The sequence below is a fragment of the Eucyclogobius newberryi genome, unplaced genomic scaffold (genome assembly GCF_026437365.1).
Source record: "Eucyclogobius newberryi isolate DKJ021-1_F unplaced genomic scaffold, fEucNew1.0.hap1 SCAF_12, whole genome shotgun sequence".
NCBI lineage: Eukaryota > Metazoa > Chordata > Actinopteri > Gobiiformes > Gobiidae > Eucyclogobius > Eucyclogobius newberryi.
This window is the reverse complement of record NW_027315746.1, coordinates 8,769,845-8,796,142: the sequence shown is the minus strand read 5'-3', so window position 1 is coordinate 8,796,142 and position 26,298 is coordinate 8,769,845. Positions and strand designations below refer to the sequence as shown.

Here is a 26,298-nt window from a genome sequence, read left to right as displayed (position 1 = left end):
ATTTACGGTCTCTGTGCAGCTGAGCCGCAAACTTTTCGCAGAATTTGGACTATTTGGCCTTCAGAGTGGCCAATAAACAAGAGTTTTTCCAAATTACATGACATTTTGCACACAATTCTCATTTGCCATCCCCAAATTAAAAGTATGGGAGCCAAAGTCATATTTGGTAAAGCGTAGCCGTAGCGATGACAGAAACATCCCATGTTATCCCTATGGGGAAACCGTAAAATCTCTAAAATGACCACATTTTTACACTTCACACTTTAACAAACTCCTCCTAGGGCGATCACCCGATCAAGTTCATATTTGGGGAAAATAATCTACACAAGCGGGGCATCAAAAGTTATCCATATTTTTATTCCAAGTGTCACGGTCTCTGTGCGCTGGAGCTGCACATTTGACCGACATTTGTGTTCATCAATGTGTCGCTGTCTTAGTTCTTAGACAATTGCGTTAGCGCCATCTCTGTAAAATGCAGAGAGCAGAGTCGGAAGGCCGGCGGCCCGCGAGGGCCGTTGGATGCCGCTTGCGGCTTTAATTTCATTTGTATTTCATTTTTAGATGTTCTTAAAGGTGCTCCGGGTCAGTTTGTGAGAATTAACATTAGTTTCTTGCGATTGTCTCAACAAAACGACATCTACATTTTTTTCTTCTTTTGAATATAAATTTACTTTTTTCCCCCATTTGCAGTATTTAGCTTAAAGACTGACTAAACGTTAACAATCTGTCGAGTTAAATTCAAAATCTACACTTAATAAATATTTAGTCTGTGTATGTGGAGCACAGATACACGACTGTCACTTGTGTTTATGAGTCACTGAATTGTGTCGGACCATAAATAAAAACAACATAAAGTTTGCACATTATTTCATTTAACACCACCACAACCATTACCAACGTTTTAACTTTGATTCAATAACTTAAAATACATTCTGCTGTAGCCAATACTACTTAAATGTCATGCATTTTTGTATTTAATTGTGACCATTATGTACATATTCAGTTTTGAATATACAAGATCTTATTCCAATGCATAATATATTTTGCCATCTTCTTATCTTATTCCATTCATTCATCGCACAATGTAAGGCACAAATACTGCATTACTTTAATTACTTTGTTCTAGGATTGTCAAAATATCGTTACGCAGTTACTAATTAAAACTAAAACTAATGTTCAACTGTAAATTTGTGTACATAGTAAGCCTTATTTTTCATATTATAGCCTATTTATTTTTTATTCTATCGCAGATTTTCATTGTTTTTAATGGTTTAATATGTTTAACTTACATAGGTTGACTTTATATAGATTGTTTTATCATTGTTCATCATTTAATCACTAAAGCAAGTTAATATGTCTGATTCTGATTCTGATAATGTAGTATCGTAACCAGTATCAACATCTGAGCAGGTATCGATACTGAAGAACAGCATATAAATGGTTCTTTGCTGAATTATTTTGTTGTCTTTATCTTTATCAGAACTACATGATAATATGAATAAACTTCTCTTATTTCGTGTTGAAAATGACACCCGAGTGAATACATCCTGGTGGAAATGGAACACTAATAACTGACTTAATGGGTTTTTATGCTCGTGGTTATTGCTGTTGCACACGTCGTCGCGGCGCCGGTGATGAGTGTTTTGTGTGTCTTACAGCTGGCCATGAGAGGGGCTCCGGGGCCCTCTGGAATGGGGGGGAGGTCCGGTCCTCTGGTGAGTTTCTCCTACACACACGCAGGCACACACACACACACACACACACGTATGCATTTACCATGACTGGCTCAGCTGATGAGGAAAACATCACTTCCTGCGGGGAGGGGCGAGCGCGGCAGAAGTGAACGTGAAGCCCCGGGGCCGAATCGAGAGCTGGGGGACATTTTCATGACTTTGGACTCTTCTGACGTCACTTTAAATCACTCTTTATACTTCTGACTTACCGAACGTTGGACCGGCTCTTTGGACCTTTGTGTGTGTCGTGATTGTGTGCTTTCTGTTGTGTTTCTCTTTGTGTGGTTCACTGCGCTCTTTTGTTTCCTGTTCTTTATACTGTATGTACAAAAAACACACACAAAAACACAATTTATGAAAAGTAATAGTACTCAAAGAACGCAAAAAAAAACATGTCTCATTTAAATATTTTGTGTAGGATCAGGATGCAGTGACAAAATGGCAAAATGTCACTATATAACACTTTATAATAACTACACTTTGAACTTAGACTCAATTTATAATGAACAAATACTTTATTAAGAGCGATTGAGGTTTAGTAACTACGATATAACTCCTAACCGCTTCATTAAATACTTATTAAGCCTTAAGTGAACTGCTCAAAACTATTTTCTGACTATAATTTAATAGCAGTTCAATGCAATGTTTGTCAGTAAATGTCAGAGATGAATAAATGTGTTTATATATAGTTATAATACACCCATAATGTCACTCCTGAAATATGAACTGTTCTAAACATAGTAAGAGTAACTGTAAGAGTAACTGTCTGGACGTATTATAAATTGAAGTTGATGATACGATTGGGAGAACATTAAGTACTGCAGAAAATGTAGTATTTCCAAAGAAAAGACAAAAAACGTCATATCCGAAGCTCTTTTGTCACTTTATTTGCAGTACGCAGTGGGAGAAGTAACCCAAACCTTCCCTCAAATACACGTCACACCGTTACGTATACTACTCAAGCAGCAGTGTGAAAAGTACTGCAATAAATACAATGCCACTGTAACTCTGGAATGGTGCATGGGTTTAATAAAAGTGTGTGTTTGTTCAAAGGGGAATCCTGGTGCTCCTGGGCTTAAAGGAGACGGCGGTGACTCCGGACCACAGGTAGGGCTCACGTTTAAAGCTTTCATAACCCTCCTCCCGCCTCATAACACATTTAACCGTTTTTTTTGTCTAAAGGGGCCCCGAGGTCTTCAGGGCCCGACTGGTCTCCCTGGAAAAGCTGGGAAAAGGGTAAGAACGCTGCGATATCGCCCACTATCGAGATGTTACGACTTCCAACGAAATGTGTGGAATCTTCGACACAATATGTTTCAAACTGTTAAACTGCAGCGAGTAATTGCTATAAACTCTTTTTAAATGACGGACAGCTGCGTTGTTAAATGGAAAAATGTCGAAAAACAATAAACTAGTTCTGATTTTCGCCGAGAAAAGACTATTATTCGTAAATGTTCTCCATCTAGACGTGTTCAGTTCAGTCGCCACATTTCGACCTTTATTTGGTGGATCATGTATTCATAAAGTCTCAATATTGAACAATAGAAATAATCTTTTGACTTATAGACTAATCTTAATAGACTTAATAGAAATACTGGTCGACTTCTAAAACAATTGTTAGTTGCAGCTCTATTTATTCTAACTTTATTCACACCTTTCATACTTTCAATAAAATACTGAATTTCTAAGATATGAATGACCCACAACCTTGGGTAGACGCCATATTTTAAGAAGCTTCAGGTGTATTTAACTAGAAAAAGGCTGATTTATCAATGAAAATGAACAACCGACTGAACTAAATTGTCATATATTGCATAATTTCCCTCATTATTTCCCTTTTCTGATTCTGATTCTCAATTAATCCTTATTAATCATGAATTAATTAGTTGAATTACACGTTGGTATCCTTTATTTTTGCTGTGTAACATGTGTAAACTTCACTTTCTCTATAAACATGGGAGCGGTAGCAGCTTATACTTGGTACTTTCAAACATGGCTGCTGTTCAAGCTCATCATCCGCACGCAACAATCACAATAATGCTAGTATAAAACCCAAATGAAGCGTTGATTCGTGTTTGCTTGTTTGGACTGATTGCCTGCTCCACATTCACAGAGTTGATTTAATATTTCGCGAGGCGGTTTCCACAAAGGCTTATGGGAGATATTGATGTCTTTCAGGGCCGTAACGGGGTGGACGGAGCTCGCGGGCTGCCGGGAGAAGGCGGTGCAAAGGTAAAACACATGAACACGCTCGAAACAGCAGTCGCCATCCATAAACTGTCCCCATGACACAGGAAATCATGTTTATTGTACAATTTGTCTATGATTTATTAATTCAAACGCGTGTGTTTTGACAAGTAGAAAGAATTATTGGCATTGTCTAAACGTTAAACTTGACAAAAATAGGTTGTTTATATGTTTGTATTTACACCAAAGGATATTTTATGTATTGTGTATTGTATTAAGTGGTTTAACAAAGAAATACTACAATTTCCATGACTAAAGACATGACTTTGTGTTCACATTTGTAGTTTTTTCAGTCCTAAATTGGCCAAATTTAAATCTTATGTGGACTTGGCTTGGTCTTGTTCGAGTCCTTGTTTAGTCCTGGTCGAGTCAGGTAAATATTTGGGTTAAATCTTTGTTTAGTCCCAATTTGTATGTGGTGAACGCACCCTTTATTTAGATTTTGGACTTTCTTTAGATTGTTATTTTACACATAATTACCTCGCTATCGATCATCCAGATCCCTATGAATGTTGAAATCTCCTTTGTCCGCGCAGGAAAACAAACAAACACGTTGAGAACCCCCGTCGAAGTAAACCCAACTCTTTCTTGTCCTTTTCTCAGGGCGACCGCGGGTTCGACGGCCTCCCGGGACTTCCAGGAGAGAAAGGCCACAGAGTGAGTAATGAGAGCGCCACACGTTCAAACGCTCTCAAATAAGAAGCCGCACTCACTCCCGTCTCATCGTGAGCCTCAGATAGTCGTTTGTCGCGGTAACCACAGCCCCCGAGCCCGGTAGTTAGTCAAACATTAAGCCTTAAATACCAGTTTAGACTCCGCCTCCTCGCTGTCACTGATTGTTACTGCAGCGTGGATGAAGACGGCTACTAACGACGCCGATATTGTTTCTGCTACTGACTACTTTGGTATCATTAAAGCTTATACTACACATGGTAACACTCTGAGCATTTCTACTACTACTACTACTACTACTGCTAACTCTGTGGCTTTTGGGAAACTTTTACAATCGCTGCACACATTTACAAATTTGACTTAACTCGCCGTGTCTACTTCCTGTCAGTACTTCCTGCTAGTGCAAGATTGGAAAACAGTCCCAGAGTCAAAAAGTCAGTTTAGAATATTTAAGTCTGAACGCAGACAATTGAACACAAAAAAGCTCGAAACGAAGAAAAGACAATCCGGCAAATGAGGAAGGGACGACATTCGCTAGATTTGGGAGGGGCCAATGAAACAGGTGTGATACGTTAGGGGCAGGGCTATGATCGGAAGCAGGAAGTGCATCTAGAACAGAAACAAGGTCAGCGATTTCAAAGTAAAACTGAGCAAAAGGACGTGACGCCGTTATCACAACCACTGCTGATGTTACTGCTGCTGGAAGTACTGCTATTACTACTACTATATGTGTTACTGCTGTACTTGTGGCACTGCTACTGCTTCTACTGTTAACTGTACTTTGCGATAGCTAAAACTCAAAGTGCGGACTTGAACTTGAGCCAGATTTGAGTCGTCATTTTGATGATTTGCGACTCGATTTGGTCTTCTGCAACTTCCCGAGACTCTCCGTAGACAATTAAACGTGTTTGTTCCCACTTTGTGACCGCCATCCTTATTTATTTGTATTTTTTGAAGCAGGACCGTTTACAAAAAATCATGTAAATTGCAAAAATGTGAGCTGAGTTCGATGTAAAAGACGTGAAAAGACTTGAAACTTGATGCACAGAACTTGGACTTGAGACCAAAAAGCTTGAGACTTACAAAACAAACAAAGACTTGGTCCCAACTTTGACCTTTGACCTGTGAAAAAGTCAAATCATTTAAACGTTCCTTTAAAACTCCACCTAAAAACGTACAAAGTGCTCCTTTTATTCTACTTCTGTTTCTCCTTTTTCTACAAAATGACAATCTCTTCCTGGATTACGTTTGCTTCTGGTTAAAGGGTTCGATGACTTGTAAAACACGTGAGGTCAGTGGGGACGTTTAGACCCAGTTTTAGACCCACGAGGCCACGACACTCCAAACGGGTTTTTAGGCTTTTGTACGTTTTTAAACCTCGAGTAAACGCCGGAAGGAGATCACAGGGTTGTATTTCTAGACAGGCGTTCCATCTTTATCCTATACCGAGTAATTAGAGGGCCGGGCAAGGTAGGCCGGTCCATATAGGGCGCCGTAAATAGGACAAAACCATACGTAGACCGTGCCAATTGTGGTTTTCCAGGCTTAGATTACAGGCAGTTTTGTTCCTTTTTGAATAAACCTCGTCTTTACGTGTCACTTCATCCATTACGAGGAGCACATGACAGTCGCATGAACTTGACACTCCTTTTTTAATATATATTTTGACGTTGTCTTTTTGTGCCCAGGGTGAATTAGGGTCTACAGGAGCTCCAGGATCTCCCGGAGACGATGGGCCGAGGGTGAGTTCAACCGCTGTTCAAATAAGACATAAATCTGGCCATTTTATGTATAATTCAATATCTTTATTTTCTTCAAAGCATATTTTAAACAGATTTTTCATTGTTTATATTTTGCATGAGCTTCTTTTTTTGGTATTGCATCATCAAAATATCCATGAAAGCTAAAGTCCATCTTATCTTATTAAATGCCATTTGCTCCCCCAAAAAAAGAAGAAAAAATTCTGGCCATTTTATGTATTATTTCATATCTTAAGTGTATTATAAAGTTTTTTTCATTGTTTATCTTCTAAACTTTTTACTGCATGAGCTTCTTTTCTGGCATTGCATCATCAAAATATCCATGAAATCTAAAGTTCATCTTATCTGATTAAATGCCGTGTGTTTAAAGGGAGAGGACGGACCGGTCGGACAAAGAGGCGTGGCTGGAGAGAGCGTAAGTAGTTCAAATATTACATTTAGACTTACGGGGAAAAGCGCAAAATTGAACCAACGTGAGATATAAAAAAAAACATCCTGGACTTATAGTGACTGTGACTAAATAGTCACAGTCACTATCGCCTGCTCTTGTGGTTAACGTTCTGCTCTGAGGCCAGACCATTAGGGTTTGATGCTTGTGATGTTTGCGCTCGGGTCATGATGCCTTTTCCTCATGAAGATTTGACATTTGGGTCTTTGTTCTGCGTTAATGGGCCGGGACGCGCCGTGAGAAACGCTCGTCTGAAGCAGCTTGCTAAGTCGTTCGGGGACGTTGCGCTAAGTTTCATCACAGTTCGAGTCGGATGAAGAATTTTGATTTGGTGCTTCAGGATTTGTCGGGATTAGATTTGACATGGGGGAACCACATGTAGGCGAAAAAAGCAAAACTAGCGCATTCTTAGCATCTTAATTCTTCACATTGGGTTTATAGTTTATGTGCAAGTCAGAGGCCGGAGCGGAGGTTTGCTAATGCGATTAGCACGCAACCAGCGCTCCAGAGCTACTTCCTGGTTCTTGGACGATAGAAACATGTAATAATAGGATGCAAACAGCTCACAGCAGTCTCATTTTTACCCAAAGGACTGTTTTTTACAACATATCTGTACAAATGTTACTTTACTACATGAAAAAAGGCTGTTAAATCCCATCTTTCTTTAAATATACTTTCTTTTTCTTTGTATTAATAATCCACAACAGCCAATAGTTGATCAATTCTCCCTTAAAATTACGTGAAATGAAATAACTCTAACCGACGAACATCGTTTTAACTGCTTTAAGATGGAAAAATAATATCTTAAGCTATTTTTCAGAACATCTGCTTTTTTGATCAGCATCAAAGACTTAATATCTGTCTGTCTGCAGTTTATCTCTAACTTTACTTTAATACGATAATAAACATTGCTTAGTACAAGGTTTGTATAAAGTGCAAACGCCTGAACTGATTTCGTTACTTACCACTTAGTGTGTTATTGTCACCACTAATCTCACGGTGGATAACATTTTAGTGCAACTTAACTCTCGTAAACCTGGCGACACGAAGCAAGTCAGATTTTACCAGTCAATCAAAATGTGTGATTAAAGTAAAATAAGAAAGGATGCAAGGAAAAAGGAAGGAAGCAAGGAAAGGGGAAAGGAAGGAAACAAGGAAAGGAAGCAAGGAAAGATGAAAGGAAGCAAGGAAAGATGAGAGGAAGCAAGGAAAAGGGAAAGGAAGGAAGTAAGGAAAGATGAGAGGAAGCAAGGAAAGATGAGAGGAAGCAAGGAAAGGGGAAAGGAAGCAAGGACAAGGGAAAGGAAGGATAAAAGGAAAGGGAGGAAGCTTCCTCTTTTTTTTGTAAATACATTTTTTTTATTAGAACATAAAACAACAAAAACAACAACACAACAACAAAGAAAAAAAAAAAGAAAAAAAACAACACAAAGAACGAGCAGGACCAGGGAGTACACAGGGACGTAAAGGAATAAAAGTAGAAAATAAGTGCGTAGCATTAAAAAAATAATAATAATAAAAGAGAAGAATTAAAGCAAATAAAGTACAGATAAAATTGTCCCATTTTTAGCTATTGTTTTAAAGTTAAATTTGTCCATTTTCAAGTTGAGTCCAGAAGTTATTTTCTCCATTGTGCGTATGTCAGAATGATATTAGTTCAGTCCTTAATCGTCAGAGCGGTTTGAGTCATCCACTTCTTCCCTGCTGCCAGGAGCATGTTATAGGTATCCATCCACTGTCTCCATGGTTACGAGGCCCAAGCACATCACTCCGAAACTGCATGAGACGGTGTTGAGGACCGCTTTCTACAAGAAGGACACAGTTGTTAAGCCCGTGACATGATCAGTCAAAACAAGAACAACACGTTTTTGGTTTCATTTGTTGTTGTTTTTGTTTACCACCGTTTGAGACCTTCCTCATCCGTCCTAACTCTCTCTCTCTCTTGCGTCTCCTCCCAGGGTCCCAGAGGTTTGCTCGGCCCCAGAGGTTCTGCGGGTGCATCGGGGCAGCGCGTACGTATCTTTGCCCGTCGCTCGCCAATAACACGTTTTTGTTTCCCCCCTTTTCTCTCTGACATAACGATGTGGTCGGTCCCAACAGGGTCTTCCAGGGCTGGACGGGCAGCAGGGTCCCAAAGGAAACATGGTGAGTGTTTATTTAAGTGCGCTTTAAGTTTATTTGGACCTTTTTTTCCCCCGGAGAGACGCTGGCAGAGAGGACGTGTCAAAGTAACAGGCCTCCGTTTGTCAGGACCACCTAGGAAAGACGCCCCGGGATGCGTATGAGCCAGCGGTCGTTAGCTTTAGTGTCCGGAGCCCGCTCATAACAATCAGCTAATTACTTATACAGGACATCGTTAGACCCAAAGCTACACATTTGAACTGTTTGTCATAAAATAAAAGGCACCGGAGTCGTCAAAATGTACAGTTTCTACAAAAAGCATCCCAATTCAACTAGATAGAACCGTATTTTCTGGAGTATAAGTCGCACCAGCCAAAAAATGCATAATAGAGAAGAAAAAAAACATATATAAGTCGCACTGGAGTATAAGTCGCACCAGCCAAAAAATGCATAATAGAGAAGAAAAAAACATATATAAGTCGCACTGGAGTATAAGTCGCACCAGCCAAAAAATGCATAATAGAGAAGAAAAAAAACATATATAAGTCGCACTGGAGTATAAGTCGCACCAGCCAAAAAAATGCATAATAGAGAAGAAAAAAACATATATAAGTCGCACTGGAGTATAAGTCGCACCAGCCAAAAAGTGCATAATAGAGAAGGAAAAAAAATAGATAAGTCGCACTGGAGTATAAGTCGCACCAGCCAAAAAGTGCATAATAGAGAAGAAAAAAACATATATTAGTCGCACTGGAGTATGAAATGCGGATGCAAGTGTGAAAATAACAAATAATATCACATATAAGTCACTCCAAAGTATAAATATATAAGTATAAATATAAGTATATGTCGCACCCCGGCCAAAACTATGAAAAAAGGTGCGACTTAAAGTCTCAAAAATACGGTATTTCTTTTATAGTAAATTGTGGTAAACTCTTGTTCATAGTTTAGCCATTCCCATAGTCATTAAAGTCTCTCCTCTTTTGCCTAAATATATATATAATCTTTAGCAACCTTCTTTTTGAACTTGTTTTTGAATATAAAGTGTGAAGTCCACTCTGATTGGCTGTACAGTTGTATCACACAAAACCAAATACTTCTCCAACATGGTGATGATGACACAAAACATACATTTGAACCATTTTCTTTTTTTAGTTATTATTATTAGAAAAGAGAAAAGATGGAAAAAAAAACCACACATCACAAAAAAAGAAAAGAAAAAGGAAAGAAAAAAGACTTACAAGGGCGTGGCCAGAGAAAATTTATGAGGTTGTTAAAAAAAAATCTAATTAATTTAAAAAAGATAAGATAAGAAAACCTTTATTTGGAAATTTCAGTGTTGCAACAGATATTAGGTACAGAAGTATAGTGATAAAAAACAGATAACGAATTTCAAAAAAAAACTCTTATATTCTCTTTTTCATTAAGAGTATTTAAAAAAGAAAGATTACGGCACATACGTTTCAAAATAATTGCCCCATTTAATCCAAGTAACGACTTTTCTTTTCATAAATATCCACCACTAAAAAATAGCGTCTGATTCAATAATGAATCCTCATTAATCAACCAAATAATGAACTCAATCCCTTTATTAGCTCGTGGAGATGTTTAGGACGTTTAGTGAGCTTTACAGTTGGTGGTGAAACGCTGAAACGTCTGAGGAGGTTTTAGCTCTAAATGACTCAACTTTCTACACTTTGAAAACCACTGAAGAATTTATACTTACGTCACAGCGATTTGAGCCGGACCGACCGAAATGAAACCTGCAAGACTTTTAAAACCTCCAGAGATTCAGGGGCAAAGACAAAAGTACATTTTGAAGTGCGATAAAGTGCCCTAAAGCAACATTTTCCTTCAAAACATGAGCTGCAAAACATGGAAATACAGTTATTAGTTATTTATTCAACATTCTGCAGCTCAGATCTTGTCATAGTGCAAAAAATATCAAGAAGTACTCCACTATTAGAACAGAAAAAGTATCCACAATGAATGCTGACCTCAAAACGTACTGTTCCATCTGTAATGTATTAAATAATGAGTCGATTTTAACTTATAGATTATTCTGTTAGTCAATATTTGTGATGATCCAGGTCACAACATAATCGTAAGAGCTAAAACATAATAATCCGGAACATTTTAGAAGCAAAATGTCATCATTTTAATTCAATCTGGTTCAAAAGTGCTTTTTATCTGGCTGTTTTTGTCGCATTTACTTTATTTATTATGTTATATTTCATAAAGCTGGTCATAAACGTGACAAATAGTGACATGTGAGGTAATGTTAATGAAGAAAACAAAAGATTTCATTGTTATTTTGATCACAATCTCAAGTAAAAGTGAAAAATGTTTAAATCGTGATGTTTTTTCTCACAATAACTATCAGAGAATGAGCTTTTGTATTTGAAACGTCCAACTTTTGATACTAAGGCATAGACACGATTCTCGATAGCGATTTCCACGCCACCGTTTTAGCTCTTTTTTAAAGTTTTGAACAACAACCTCACATTTTCAACACAAAATTACAACGTTTTCTTCATCAAACTCTGTTGAACCTTTAATCGTTCTGACAAAGCTCAAGGTCAAACGTTGTCTCTTCCATACGTTCGACGCCCCCGGTCCGATCGCACGGGTCACGATAAAGACATTCAAACAGTTGGACCCGCCCACATCGGGTCATAAAATACTGATGTTTCCAATTAACGACCCACAAAGGTTCGGATTCACCGCGGCGGCTCCACGGACGTACGTAACCGCGGGGTTTTGGGGAGACTCAAGTCGAAGGTGGAAGGAAATAAGGATTTATCTGTTGTTTGTTGAAACAGCTGGAGCGCACTCGCCCCCCCCAGAGGTCAATGTCGTGTGTGTTTTAACTCTGTGACTCACTGAATCCAAACAGGAAGACCCCACGGTTAAGCATTTCCAGTTAGCATTACTAAGACTGACTAAGATGGCCCCAAACGTCCTCAAACTCACTGTATTTGCTCATTTTGGGGGCGTTCTGTTCTATTTTATTACACCATTTCCGGAGCTGAACCTGATTATTACCCTCTTAAAAAATGCATCACGTTCATTTTCAAAGGTTTGCAGCGGTCGCAGAGGTGTCCCTCACTTCCTCACGTAGTTTTAGAACGCTGATTATTCACCGCGGCGACTTTGTAAAGGTGTTTCACAACGTGCGGACGCCAGAACGACTTTTGTCATCACGGTGGAAGTCACGGCAACCCTTCCTGGTTTCTGGAGAATAAAACACACTATAGCGAGATAAAGACACTAAGAGCTGCTTTTATATATGTCCCGGAGCCAAACTACCGTATTTTCTGGAGTATAAGTCGCACTGGAGTATAAGTCGCACCAGCCAAAAAATGCATAATAGAGAAGAAAAAAACATATATAAGTCGCACTGGAGTATAAGTCGCACCAGCCAAAAATGCATAATAGAGAAGAAAAAAACACATATAAGTCGCCCTGGAGTATGAAATGCAGTTGCAAGTGTGAAAATAACATATAATATCACATATAAGTCGCTCCGGAGTATACGTATATAAGTATAAATATAAGTATAAGTCGCACCCCGGCCAAAACTATGATAAAAGGTGCAACTTATAGTCCGGAAAATACGGTACATGTAAAAACGCTTCTTACCTTACCTTTACTAACGTTATAGTGACTCAATTAACAGAAAACGTACAGTGTTTTTAAGCATTTTTTCATGTTTAGTCCAGTAAACCGTTTGAACTCTTTGATCCACGGCTCGGTTCAGTGTTATGACTTTAGTAAAACATTCAAATGAAACGTACCTGGGCCGGTTCAGAGACTTTGGCGTTGCGCAGCGCCGGGTGTCCCTCCAAAAGCTAAACTCATTTAATATTGTTGTGAAAATAAAGCATTGAAATGGAGCGTTTTTGTGATGTTGTTTTCTTTTGTGTTTCCACAGGGAATCCAAGGAGAGCCGGGTCCTTCAGGACAGCAGGGCATGCCCGGACCCAACGTACGTCTGACTCTGTGCACGGCTCAATGTGGGGTTTAAATGGAGGAAAATCAATGTATCTTCCTCAATTTATGGAGTTTTGACTATTTTATCACTATTTACTGACTGAAACTGCTTTATTTGCTTTGGTTTAACTATGAAATCCATCAACTAATCACGGCTAGTCGACTATTGAAACTAATCGTAATTGTATTCTGATCATTTGAATTGTTATTTATGCCACGCAGACGCTAAAACTATTATGAAAAGTCCTTTTTATAACAAAGACAGTGACATTATTAAATTACAAAGTCAAAAAAATAACAGACTTTTGCTGATTTTGATCACTTTGTCTGTAAATATTCTCTATCTCGAACAAATTTCACCTTCTGTTTTGTCAAAAATACATTCAAAAGTCTCAATGCTCAATAGAAATAATCGTTTTGCTAATCAACTAATTAAACGATGAATCTGTGACTTCTAAAATAATAGTTAGTCGCTTTTAAAGTTATATGATAGATACACATTTCACACTATTGGCAGTTGGACTAAAACATGTACTTATTTCAAGCAAAACGATTGTGAAATCAGTGAGAAATGTCATATAACAAGTTAAATAAATACAAATAAAATGCATTAGTAAATAAATCAAAACCCAAGAAAGATTCAAAAGAAGATTCTGGCTCGGGTTAAATGTTTGCTCTTGTGCCTGGAGAGCGTTTTGCGTGTTCCTTTTAGCTCCTTCTTGGCTTTTCATTTCAGTTCTTACAGGGACATGGTGTTTTGACATAAATATAATGTATGTCTGGAGTGATTACAGTGTCCTTTACATTCCTGCTGCCGCTTAAACACAAGTGCATGTGATTATATGTGTGTTACCAGGACAAAACTGCTTCTACTGCACTGCATTACTTACTATACATTTATCATAGTACATACCAGACTGTAGACTTCACCAATTAAAGCTGTTTTTGTGCAATTATCTTAACAGGAATGCTATGTAAAGGTAATTGTGATGCATACTATATATAGTGTCTTGTTTGTTAAAAATCTAAGAAAATATTTGGCTTTTTTTTTTTTATATTTGGCCCTTTTTTATTTGTATTTTTTTGAATATTTAGCTTTTTTCGAGAATATTTAGCCTTTCTTTTTTTTATATATTTGGCTTTTTTTTCTAAGAATATTTGTATTTTTTCAAGAAAATGTTGCGCTTTTTATTTGTATTTTTTTTTTAATATTTATCCTTTTTCAAGAATATTTAACCTTTCTTTTTTTATATATATATTTGTCTGTAACAGGACTTTTCAGATCTGAAATATGGCTAAACTTGCTAAACTTGCTTAACTACATCATTGCTGAAAGCTCATTGGCCGACACCAGTCTTCACTTTGCCGCGTACAAATGTCCAACTGCTAAACAATAAGTCGAGTGTCCAGTTGAACGGCCGTTTCCCAGGTGACCGGCCCCGGCGACAGCCACAGCCCGGTTCCACTGCCGTCACATTATGTGGAAAGTCTGCGCCTCGACCCGTTCAGACTCACGCATCGATTTAATCTTGTTTTTTTTGTAGAGTTTAAGTAATGCATTAAGGCGCGGACATGAGTGTGTAAAAAAACTACATTCAAATACCTCAATACTGTCAATACTGCAGTACTTCACAGCCGTACCGCACGTTGCAGTCATTCCCGATATCGTACGGCCCCAAAAAGTATCAATTTCTGCCCAAAAAAAGCTGATTAAAACTTAAATTGCAGCGTAACCTTTGCAAACACGGCACAAAAGTCATATTTCTGCACATTTTTCGCGACACTTGAACCTCAACGAAACCCTAACGCTCAAAATCGTCCCAACGTCATCGTCGTTAAGTCAAAAAGTGAACTCCACGGCACAGAACGTAACCTTTTCAGAACCGCACCCTTTCGCTCTCCTGTTTTGTAAGACAAGTTTTCTCTTCTCCTTTGTCTTTCAGGGTCTGATTGGCTCTCAGGGTCCGATCGGTCCTCCCGGAGAAAAAGTAAGTGCAAAAAACACCCACAAACTCCTCCCCCCCCCCCCCCCCCCGCTCGCGATAAGTGACGGCCGCAGAACCAAATGGATTCTGCAGATCGGCCGCCGTTATGGATACGGGGACATGATAGAAAAGCATTAGCCCCGCGCCGCCTGCAGAAGCACTTAGCTCGCTCCCCGTCGCGTGTTATTCCAGCGCCCGATATTATGGACCAAACGTATTTACGGCTCACGCGCCTTTTTTTTTTTTTTTTTTTACAGGGACCTCAAGGCAAACAGGGGCTGGCCGGGCTGGGCGGGGCCGACGGGCCCCCGGTAAGTTCACGGCGCCAAGAACGACAAGAGATGGGGAAAAGTTGAGATCTGATCGGTGTTTGGGGGTTTCTTTCCGCAGGGTCATCCAGGGAAAGAGGGTCCCACCGGCGAGAAAGGAGTGTCTGTAAGTGACCTTTGGTTTTTACAGGTTAAAGTGAAGAAATAAGATAAGATATTACTTTATTGTTCACACATGGGGAAATTTCATGGTTGCAACGCAAGTAGATACAGAGGAAAAGGACAGATAATTTATTGGAAGTTTAAAAAACACTCTTAATAGAAGAACTCTTATAAACAAAACTCTTATAAACAAAACCTCTCATTTCTTAATAAGGAATGGAGGGGAAAAATAAAGATAAATAAAATAAAATAAAAACAGCTAGCGTAAGACAAGATAATACTAATAATAATGGTAAAATAAACACTCTATTTTCATCAGTTATATGCACATGAATATGACATTAATTGCACATGAATATGATAGTAATTGCACATGAATATGACATTAATTGCACATGAATATGACATTAATTGCACATGAATATGACATTAATTGCACATGAATATGACATTAATTGCACATGAATATGACAGTAATTGCACATGAATATGACATTAATTGCACATGTATGACATTAATTGCACATGAATATGACAGTAATTGCACATGAATATGACAGTAATTGCACATGAATATGATAGTAATTGCACATGAATATGACAGTAATTGCACATGAATATGACATTAATTGCACATGAATATGACAGTAATTGCACATGAATATGACATTAATTGCACATATGACGGTAATTGCACATGAATATGACGGTAATTGCACATGAATATGACATTAATTGCACATGAATATGACAGTAATTGCACATGAATATGACGGTAATTGCACATGAATATGACATTAATTGCACATGAATATGACAGTAATTGCACATGAATATGACATTAATTGCACATGAATATGATAGTAATTGCACATGAATATGACAGTAATTGCACATGAATATGACATTAATTGCACATGAATATGATAGTAATTGCACATGAATATGACATTAATTGCACATGAATATGATAGTAATTGCACATGAATATGACAGTATTGCACATGAATATGATAGTAATTGCACATGAATATGATAGTAATTGCACATGAATATGACATTAATTGCACATGAATATGACGGTAATTGCACATGAATATGACGGTAATTGCACATGAATATGATAGTAATTGCACATGAATATGACATTAATTCCACATGAATATGACGGTAATTGCACATGAATATGACGGTAATTGCACATGAATATGACGGTAATTGCACATGAATATGACGGTAATTGCACATGAATATGACGGTAATTGCACATGAATATGACGGTAATTGCACATGAATATGACGGTAATTGCACATGAATATGACGGTAATTGCACATGAATATGACGGTAATTGCACATGAATATGACGGTATTGCACGTGTTCAGGGTGGTTGTTGTTGACAGGGTTTGTTGCAATTTCTAAGTTTTGAGCTAAAAGGAAAACCCCAGTGCGTCTGTAGAGAATATACTCAGGAATAATGTCGTTATTTTCCAAAAGCTAGTGAAAGGTGCACAAATGTAAGAGGTGGAGTGGAGCTACAGAAAACGATAATGGTTGTTTTGATCGTCGTAATGGTTTTCTGGACTGGAAAAGAACAAACTGTTTCAGATTTTCAACAATGATACGTCGCATTCATAAATACTCTAGAATGGTTCAGTCAACATAGTTCAACCTTTAATGTGTTAATAATGTATTTATAAAGTCTCTGTGCACAATGAAATATACATTATGCTGCAGAACTGTGTGAAAAATATGCTCAAAACTTGAGTTAAATCAAGATGTGTTTGAAGTAAAATTATGGAATAAACTAAGTGACGAATTAAAATCAAGTACCACATTCTTAAGATTAAAAATAAATGTATTAGTCGCTATTAAAATGATATGTACAACAGGAAAAGGTAATTTTGTGTCCAGTGTTAATCGCTTTTGCTTTGGTAATTTCAGTCGATGTAAAGAGTGTACATTATAGTTCTACTAGGATAGGCATTGAATAGCCTATTCCTTTATTTATTCCTTAGTTTATGCTGCGTTTATGTCTGTAATGCATTGAAATATACTGCCACAAACTAATACATAAATCAATCAATCAACATAAAACATAAAACCTTTATGAGTTGCATAATATAAAAGACAATGAAATATGCTGAATTATAGCTAAATTTCTCAGAGTTTTAGTTACATTTTCAAGGCACAGTAGTAGATGTAGTAGCTAGTAGTAGACATAGAAAACAGTAAACCGCATTTTCCGGACTATAAGTCGCACTGGAGTATAAGTCGCATTTTTGAGGGACATTTATTTGATAAAAACCAAGAACAGACATTTCATCTGTAAATGCAGTTTAAAATAATAACAGATGAGAGAACATGGTGAATAGGTGTACGTATGCTAACGCTAACACCTTCAGCTACATGACGTATGCTAACGCTAACACCTTCAGCTACATGACGTATGCTAACGCTAACACCTTCAGCTACATGACGTATGCTAACCCTAACACCTTCAGCTACATGACGTATGCTAACGCTAACACCTTCAGCTACATGACGTATGCTAACGCTAACACCTTCAGCTAAATGACGTATGCTAACGCTAACACCTTCAGCTACATGACCTATGCTAACGCTAACACCTTCAGCTACATGACGTATGCTAACGCTAACACCTTCAGCTACATGACGTATGCTAACGCTAACACCTTCAGCTACATGACGTATGCTAACGCTAACACCTTCAGCTACATGAGGCACAGACAGAACTGTGGTAAGTGTCTGGTATGTTAACGTAACATATGAACAGTTATTCAGATAACTATAGCATAAAGAACATGCTAACAAGTTTACCAAAGCATCAGTTTTACCCCAAATCACTAAATCCATTGAATTCTTCTTCCTCTGTGTCACTTCTAAACAACTCCACAAACTCCAGAGGAAGAGGAAGTGCAGCTTCTTCTTCTGCGTCGCTCAGAGCCTAGAGCGCCCTCTTGTGGTTGTCAGTAGGAAAATAACAAACAAAATGATATAATAATGTGTTAATAATATCACACACAAGCCGCACCCCGAACTATGAAAAAAGGTGCAACTTATAGTCCGGAAAACACGGTAATTAGACTTCTCGACTGGTTATGGCTAGAGCTGTGTCACATATGAGACAATACACTGAGCCGCCGTGTGTTTCCCTTTGACGAAACTGCACTAAACCTCTGCATCGTTCTCCTCAAGGGCCACCCTGGACCTCCCGGGACCATCGGTTACCCCGGACCCCGCGGCGTCAAAGTAAAACCTCAACACTCTCTCTCTCTGCAGCACATTTAAATCGTCCCTAAAACTTCAATAATCACCTCGCGTCTCGTCTCCAGGGCTCAGACGGGATCCGCGGGCTCAAAGGCGGCAAAGGAGAAAAGGTAAGACACGTCTGCGAGTGGCTTTTCGCCCCGTCCAACATGGCCGATGGCGAAACGGGCGCTTAACCATCGTAATTCCTCGTTAATCAGAGCTCCTTGTGAGTAGAGCGAGTGGAAAAAGCGCTCAAAAGCTCGTCGGGCTCAGATCAAACGGAGCTCGGAAGCGTTAGGACGTGTTTCAGGCTCGCGTTCGTTAGGAATGGGCGCCTCTGCACACAAACGCTGACAATAATTGACTGAATTGCTCGTTATTTGCAAAACCGAGGACGCGGCGTTGGTGGGATGTCGTTCCGCTCGCTCCCCCGCCGCACAAATCAAACTGAGTGTAATTTGAACTAATGAACGAAGCGGCTGAGGTCGAAGGAACGCGTTCTAAAGTGAGGGAGGAGATGTGGAAGATGAAAGCAGCATGTAAAGTTAAACTGTGTGAATACTGCACTTTAACGGCCTTTATAAAGCATTAACAAAGACTTGAATCATAATGAACAAACAGCTTATGGAGGGCTTTATTCAGGCTTAATTAATACACTAATTCCTAATCATAACCTCTTCATTAAGTAGTTACTAACCCTGAATCATTATGAATAAACTACTTGTTCATTATGGTTCATTAAGTCTGTGTTTGTGCTTTATTAAGTCATGTAGTGAATATTTTATATGTGAAAAGTGAATTACAAGCTGCAAAACGCTGTCCACTGCAGTAGAATTAAAAATAGTGGCAATATTTTATAGTATCTTGTCAATGAAGAGAAACAGATCTGCTTTAAACATAGATTGTATTTGAAAATTGTTAGTTTGATGATTAAAAACATAAATAAATACATTTCCGAGCCAGACTAAACCAAATGTACAGTAAAAAATGCTTATTTCATGCATGCCCTTTATTTGATGATAGTCTGTATTGTTCTATTATTATGAATTATTTTATCTTGTACCATTTTATCAAAGCAAATTCACTTAAACTTTTTTTTCTGATTTTGAAAACGAAATTGTTTGCGCTGAACTAATTAAAGCTGCTTTGTCAATTTGGACAGTAATGGCATCACTACAAAATAAAAAAAATAATATTACTAAGACTATTTGAGGCTCTCGTTACATTTAGTTAATTTACAAACGTTTTCTTTCATGTTTAAACCAGGGCTGCATTCTGAACACTCACCACCAGATGTCACTGTAGGCATTCGTTTAACAGGGGCCAAGGCAGAACCAGCGCGAGGGAAGAAGTGCACTAAAGTGACCACAAGGTGTCACTGCAAACACATTCTTTGTCTCTATTAAAAGCACAATTTAACATTTTTGACACATAATAACACACATTTTGCTTTTAAATGTGTTATATTTCCTGAAAACAGTAAAAACGTCACATATAGGCTTAATAATTCCTTCCCAAATACAGAAATCGTTATGAATAATTGCGTTTATGTTGTACATTGTGTGCCACGTTCAATCAGAATAAGCTTTTTAAACTGAACCGCTTCAAAGCAGATTTTATCACCTTAAAAGTGACGCTGAATTCAACTTCATCGTGTTTTTTCTCACAGGGAGAAGATGGATTCCCCGGCTTCAAAGGCGACATGGGTCTGAAAGGAGACAAGGTGATTCCAACTCTCCACCGCCGCGCTCTTTCCTCCAGGACGCGCTCTTTCCTCCAGGACGCGCTCTTTCCTCCAGGACGTGCTCTTTCCTCCAGGACACGCTCTTTCCTCCTCCGGGACGCGCTCTTTCCTCCGGGACGCGCTCTTTCCTCCGGGACGCGCTCTGTCCTCCGGGACGCGCTCTTTCCTCCAGGACGCGCTCTTTCCTCCAGGACGTGCTCTTTCCTCCAGGACACGCTCTTTCCTCCTCCGGGACGCGCTCTTTCCTCCGGGACGCGCTCTTTCCTCCGGGACGCGCTCTGTCCTCCGGGACGCGCTCTTTCCTCCGGGACGCGCTCTTTCCTCCTCCGGGACGCGCTCTTTCCTCCGGGATGCGCTCTTTCCTCCTCCGGGACGTGCTCTTTCCTCCTCCGGGACGCGCTCTTTCCTCCGGGATGCGCTCTTTCCTCCTCCGGGACGCGCTCTTTCCTCCGGGACGCGCTCTTTCCTCCAGGACGCGCTCTTTCCTCCAGGACGTGCTCTTTCCTCCAGGACACGCTCTTTCCTCCTCCGGGACGCGCTCTTTCCTCCGGGACGCGCTCTTTCCTCCGGGACGCGCTCTGTCCTCCGGGACGCGCTCTTTCCTCCGGGACGCGCTCTTTCCTCCTCCGGGACGCGCTCTTTCCTCCGGGATGCGCTCTTTCCTCCTCCGGGACGTGCTCTTTCCTCCAGGACGCGCTCTTTCCTCCGGGATGCGCTCTTTCCTCCTCCGGGACGTGCTCTTTCCTCCAGGACGCGCTCTTTCCTCCTCCGGGACGCGCTCTTTCCTCCAGGACGCGCTCTTTCCTCCAGGACGCGCTCTTTCCTCCTCCGGGACGCGCTCTTTCCTCCTCCGGGACGCGCTCTTTCCTCCGGGACGCGCTCTTTCCTCCTCCGGGACGCGCTCTTTCCTCCTCCGGGACGCGCTCTTTCCTCCTGGACGCGCTCTTTCCTCCTCCGGGACGCGCTCTTTCCTCCTCCGGGACGCGCTCTTTCCTCCGGGACGCGCTCTTTCCTCCTCCGGGACGCGCTCTTTCCTCCTCCGGGACGCGCTCTTTCCTCCTCCGGGACGCGCTCTTTGCTCCTCCGGGACGTGCTCTTTCCTCCAGGACGCACTCTTTCCTCCTCCGGGACGCGCTCTTTCCTCCAGGACGCGCTCTTTCCTCCAGGACGCGCTCTTTCCTCCTCCGGGACGCGCTCTTTCCTCCTCCGGGACGCGCTCTTTCCTCCTCCGGGACGCGCTCTTTCCTCCGGGACGCGCTCTTTCCTCCTCCGGGACGCGCTCTTTCCTCCTCCGGGACGCGCTCTTTCCTCCTGGACGCGCTCTTTCCTCCTCCGGGACGCGCTCTTTCCTCCGGGACGCGCTCTTTCCTCCGGGACGCGCTCTTTCCTCCAGGACGTGCTCTTTCCTCCAGGACACGCTCTTTCCTCCTCCGGGACGCGCTCTTTCCTCCTCCGGGACGCGCTCTTTCCTCCGGGACGCGCTCTTTCCTCCGGGACGCGCTCTGTCCTCCGGGACGCGCTCTTTCCTCCGGGACGCGCTCTTTCCTCCTCCGGGACGCGCTCTTTCCTCCGGGACGCGCTCTTTCCTCCAGGACGCGCTCTTTCCTCCAGGACGTGCTCTTTCCTCCAGGACACGCTCTTTCCTCCTCCGGGACGCGCTCTTTCCTCCGGGACGCGCTCTTTCCTCCGGGACGCGCTCTGTCCTCCGGGACGCGCTCTTTCCTCCGGGACGCGCTCTTTCCTCCTCCGGGACGCGCTCTTTCCTCCGGGATGCGCTCTTTCCTCCTCCGGGACGTGCTCTTTCCTCCAGGACGCGCTCTTTCCTCCTCCGGGACGCGCTCTTTCCTCCAGGACGCGCTCTTTCCTCCAGGACGCGCTCTTTCCTCCTCCGGGACGCGCTCTTTCCTCCTCCGGGACGCGCTCTTTCCTCCGGGACGCGCTCTTTCCTCCTCCGGGACGCGCTCTTTCCTCCTCCGGGACGCGCTCTTTCCTCCTGGACGCGCTCTTTCCTCCTCCGGGACGCGCTCTTTCCTCCTCCGGGACGCGCTCTTTCCTCCGGGACGCGCTCTTTCCTCCTCCGGGACGCGCTCTTTCCTCCTCCGGGACGCGCTCTTTCCTCCTCCGGGACGCGCTCTTTCCTCCTCCGGGACGTGGTCTTTCCTCCAGGACGCACTCTTTCCTCCTCCGGGACGCGCTCTTTCCTCCAGGACGCGCTCTTTCCTCCAGGACGCGCTCTTTCCTCCTCCGGGACGCGCTCTTTCCTCCTCCGGGACGCGCTCTTTCCTCCTCCGGGACGCGCTCTTTCCTCCGGGACGCGCTCTTTCCTCCTCCGGGACGCGCTCTTTCCTCCTCCGGGACGCGCTCTTTCCTCCTGGACGCGCTCTTTCCTCCTCCAGGACGCGCTCTTTCCTCCTCCGGGACGCGCTCTTTCATCCAGGACGCGCTCTTTCCTCCTCCGGGACGCGCTCTTTCCTCCGGGACGCGCTCTTTCCTCCTCCGGGACGCGCTCTTTCCTCCGGGACGCGCTCTTTCCTCCTCCGGGACGCGCTCTTTCCTCCTCCGGGACGCGCTCTTTCCTCCTCCAGGACGCGCTCTTTCCTCCGGGACGCGCTCTTTCCTCCTCCGGGACGCGCTCTTTCCTCCAGGACGCGCTCTTTCCTCCTCCAGGACGCGCTCTTTCCTCCTCCGGGACGCGCTCTTTCCTCCTCCAGGACGCGCTCTTTCCTCCGGGACGCGCTCTTTCCTCCTCCAGGACGCGCTCTTTCCTCCGGGACGCGCTCTTTCCTCCGGGACGCGCTCTGTCCTCCGGGACGCGCTCTTTCCTCCGGGACGCGCTCTTTCCTCCTCCGGGACGCGCTCTTTCCTCCGGGACGCGCTCTTTCCTCCTCCGGGACGTGCTCTTTCCTCCAGGACGCGCTCTTTCCTCCTCCGGGACGCGCTCTTTCCTCCTGGACGCGCTCTTTCCTCCTCCGGGACGCGCTCTTTCCTCCTCCGGGACGCGCTCTTTCATCCAGGACGCGCTCTTTCCTCCTCCGGGACGCGCTCTTTCCTCCGGGACGCGCTCTTTCCTCCTCCGGGACGCGCTCTTTCCTCCTCCGGGACGCGCTCTTTCCTCCGGGACGCGCTCTTTCCTCCTCCAGGACGCGCTCTTTCCTCCTCCGGGACGCGCTCTTTCCTCCTCCAGGACGCGCTCTTTCCTCCGGGACGCGCTCTTTCCTCCTCCGGGACGCGCTCTTTCCTCCAGGACGCGCTCTTTCCTCCTCCAGGACGCGCTCTTTCCTCCTCCGGGACGCGCTCTTTCCTCCTCCAGGACGCGCTCTTTCCTCCGGGACGCGCTCTTTCCTCCTCCAGGACGCGCTCTTTCCTCCGGGACGCGCTCTTTCCTCCGGGACGCGCTCTGTCCTCCGGGACGCGCTCTTTCCTCCGGGACGCGCTCTTTCCTCCTCCGGGACGCGCTCTTTCCTCCGGGACGCGCTCTTTCCTCCTCCGGGACGTGCTCTTTCCTCCAGGACGCGCTCTTTCCTCCTCCAGGACGCGCTCTTTCCTCCTCCGGGACGCGCTCTTTCCTCCTCCAGGACGCGCTCTTTCCTCCGGGACGCGCTCTTTCCTCCTCCAGGACGCGCTCTTTCCTCCGGGACGCGCTCTTTCCTCCGGGACGCGCTCTGTCCTCCGGGACGCGCTCTTTCCTCCGGGACGCGCTCTTTCCTCCTCCGGGACGCGCTCTTTCCTCCGGGACGCGCTCTTTCCTCCTCCGGGACGTGCTCTTTCCTCCAGGACGCGCTCTTTCCTCCTCCGGGACGCGCTCTTTCCTCCTGGACGCGCTCTTTCCTCCTCCGGGACGCGCTCTTTCCTCCTCCGGGACGCGCTCTTTCATCCAGGACGCGCTCTTTCCTCCTCCGGGACGCGCTCTTTCCTCCGGGACGCGCTCTTTCCTCCTCCGGGACGCGCTCTTTCCTCCTCCGGGACGCGCTCTTTCCTCCGGGACGCGCTCTTTCCTCCTCCAGGACGCGCTCTTTCCTCCTCCGGGACGCGCTCTTTCCTCCTCCAGGACGCGCTCTTTCCTCCGGGACGCGCTCTTTCCTCCTCCGGGACGCGCTCTTTCCTCCAGGACGCGCTCTTTCCTCCTCCAGGACGCGCTCTTTCCTCCTCCGGGACGCGCTCTTTCCTCCTCCAGGACGCGCTCTTTCCTCCGGGACGCGCTCTTTCCTCCTCCAGGACGCGCTCTTTCCTCCGGGACGCGCTCTTTCCTCCGGGACGCGCTCTGTCCTCCGGGACGCGCTCTTTCCTCCGGGACGCGCTCTTTCCTCCTCCGGGACGCGCTCTTTCCTCCGGGACGCGCTCTTTCCTCCTCCGGGACGTGCTCTTTCCTCCAGGACGCGCTCTTTCCTCCTCCGGGACGCGCTCTTTCCTCCAGGACGCGCTCTTTCCTCCTCCGGGACGCGCTCTTTCCTCCAGGACGCGCTCTTTCCTCCAGGACGCGCTCTTTCCTCCGGGACGCGCTCTTTCCTCCTCCGGGACGCGCTCTTTCCTCCTCCGGGACGCGCTCTTTCCTCCGGGACGCGCTCTTTCCTCCTCCAGGACGCGCTCTTTCCTCCTCCGGGACGCGCTCTTTCCTCCTCCAGGACGCGCTCTTTCCTCCGGGACGCGCTCTTTCCTCCGGGACGCGCTCTTTCCTCCTCCGGGACGCGCTCTTTCCTCCGGGACGCGCTCTTTCCTCCTCCGGGACGTGCTCTTTCCTCCAGGACGCGCTCTTTCCTCCTCCGGGACGCGCTCTTTCCTCCAGGACGCGCTCTTTCCTCCAGGACGCGCTCTTTCCTCCTCCGGGACGCGCTCTTTCCTCCTCCGGGACGCGCTCTTTCCTCCGGGACGCGCTCTTTCCTCCTCCGGGACGCGCTCTTTCCTCCTCCGGGACGCGCTCTTTCCTCCGGGACGCGCTCTTTCCTCCTCCAGGACGCGCTCTTTCCTCCTCCGGGACGCGCTCTTTCCTCCTCCAGGACGCGCTCTTTCCTCCGGGACGCGCTCTTTCCTCCGGGACGCGCTCTTTCCTCCAGGACGTGCTCTTTCCTCCGGGACGTGTTGCTAAGCGCCCTCTTCTGTTTTGACCTCAGGGTGAAGGAGGAGTGCTGGGGTCCAGAGGTGAGGACGGACCCGAGGGGCCGAAGGGCAAATCTGGACCTAACGGAGAGTCCGGACCCATGGGATCAGCTGGAGAAAAGGTGAGGGAGGAACCACAGTGAATCAGGGACGTTATTTCAGACCAGAAACACGTTTATGACACGTCACAAATACATTTATAACACCACGAGGAGGATCTCATTATTACAGAGAAGAATGTAGCACTTTAACCAGTAAAAATGAGGAGGAGAGAGGGAAATGACCTTCTAAAGTAATATAATATGTCAATAAATGATTCAAATAAGTAGTTTTTATCTTGTTTTGAGTATGTTTTGAGTAAAAATGCCAATGCAACGAGCATAAAATATCTTGTTTTACTAAAAATAAGAGAAAGGAAAACATTTTCTGTGTGAATGTGAATGCACTTGAAATGATAAGAAAACATGGTTTAAGAAAGTTAAATGTTCTCAAATCAAGATAAAAAACCACTAAAACACTAAACCTGAATTTCACCTGAATTTCAACTGAAATATCTGTAAAAGGAACTGTGAAAGAACTAAACCAGGTCTAAACTGGATCTAAACCAGGGCTAAACCAGGTTTAAACCAGGACTAAACCAGGGCTAAACCAGGTTTAAACCAGGACTAAACCAGGTCTGTACCAGGTCTAAACCAGGACTAAACCAGGACCAAACCAAGTCTAGACCAGGTCTAAACCAGGACTAAACCAGGTCTAGACCAGGTCTAAACCAGGACTAAACCAGGTCTAGACCAGGT

General features: G+C 43.8%; 1 protein-coding gene across 1 annotated transcript in view; it reads left to right on the top strand.

The window, feature by feature from the left end:
* The window catches only part of LOC140356026 (collagen alpha-1(XI) chain-like), a 196,153-nt gene that overhangs the window by 85,172 nt on the left and 84,683 nt on the right, over positions 1-26,298 (top strand). The window contains exons 14-30 of the mRNA XM_072440716.1: positions 1,659-1,715; positions 2,787-2,840; positions 2,916-2,969; positions 3,912-3,965; positions 4,584-4,637; positions 6,341-6,394; positions 6,783-6,827; positions 8,819-8,872; positions 8,961-9,005; positions 12,916-12,969; positions 14,918-14,962; positions 15,217-15,270; positions 15,350-15,394; positions 18,610-18,663; positions 18,747-18,791; positions 20,333-20,386; positions 25,516-25,623. Of these exons, the coding sequence (XP_072296817.1) occupies positions 1,659-1,715; positions 2,787-2,840; positions 2,916-2,969; positions 3,912-3,965; positions 4,584-4,637; positions 6,341-6,394; positions 6,783-6,827; positions 8,819-8,872; positions 8,961-9,005; positions 12,916-12,969; positions 14,918-14,962; positions 15,217-15,270; positions 15,350-15,394; positions 18,610-18,663; positions 18,747-18,791; positions 20,333-20,386; positions 25,516-25,623 (930 nt within the window). The remainder of the gene's footprint in view (positions 1-1,658; positions 1,716-2,786; positions 2,841-2,915; positions 2,970-3,911; positions 3,966-4,583; positions 4,638-6,340; positions 6,395-6,782; positions 6,828-8,818; positions 8,873-8,960; positions 9,006-12,915; positions 12,970-14,917; positions 14,963-15,216; positions 15,271-15,349; positions 15,395-18,609; positions 18,664-18,746; positions 18,792-20,332; positions 20,387-25,515; positions 25,624-26,298) is intronic.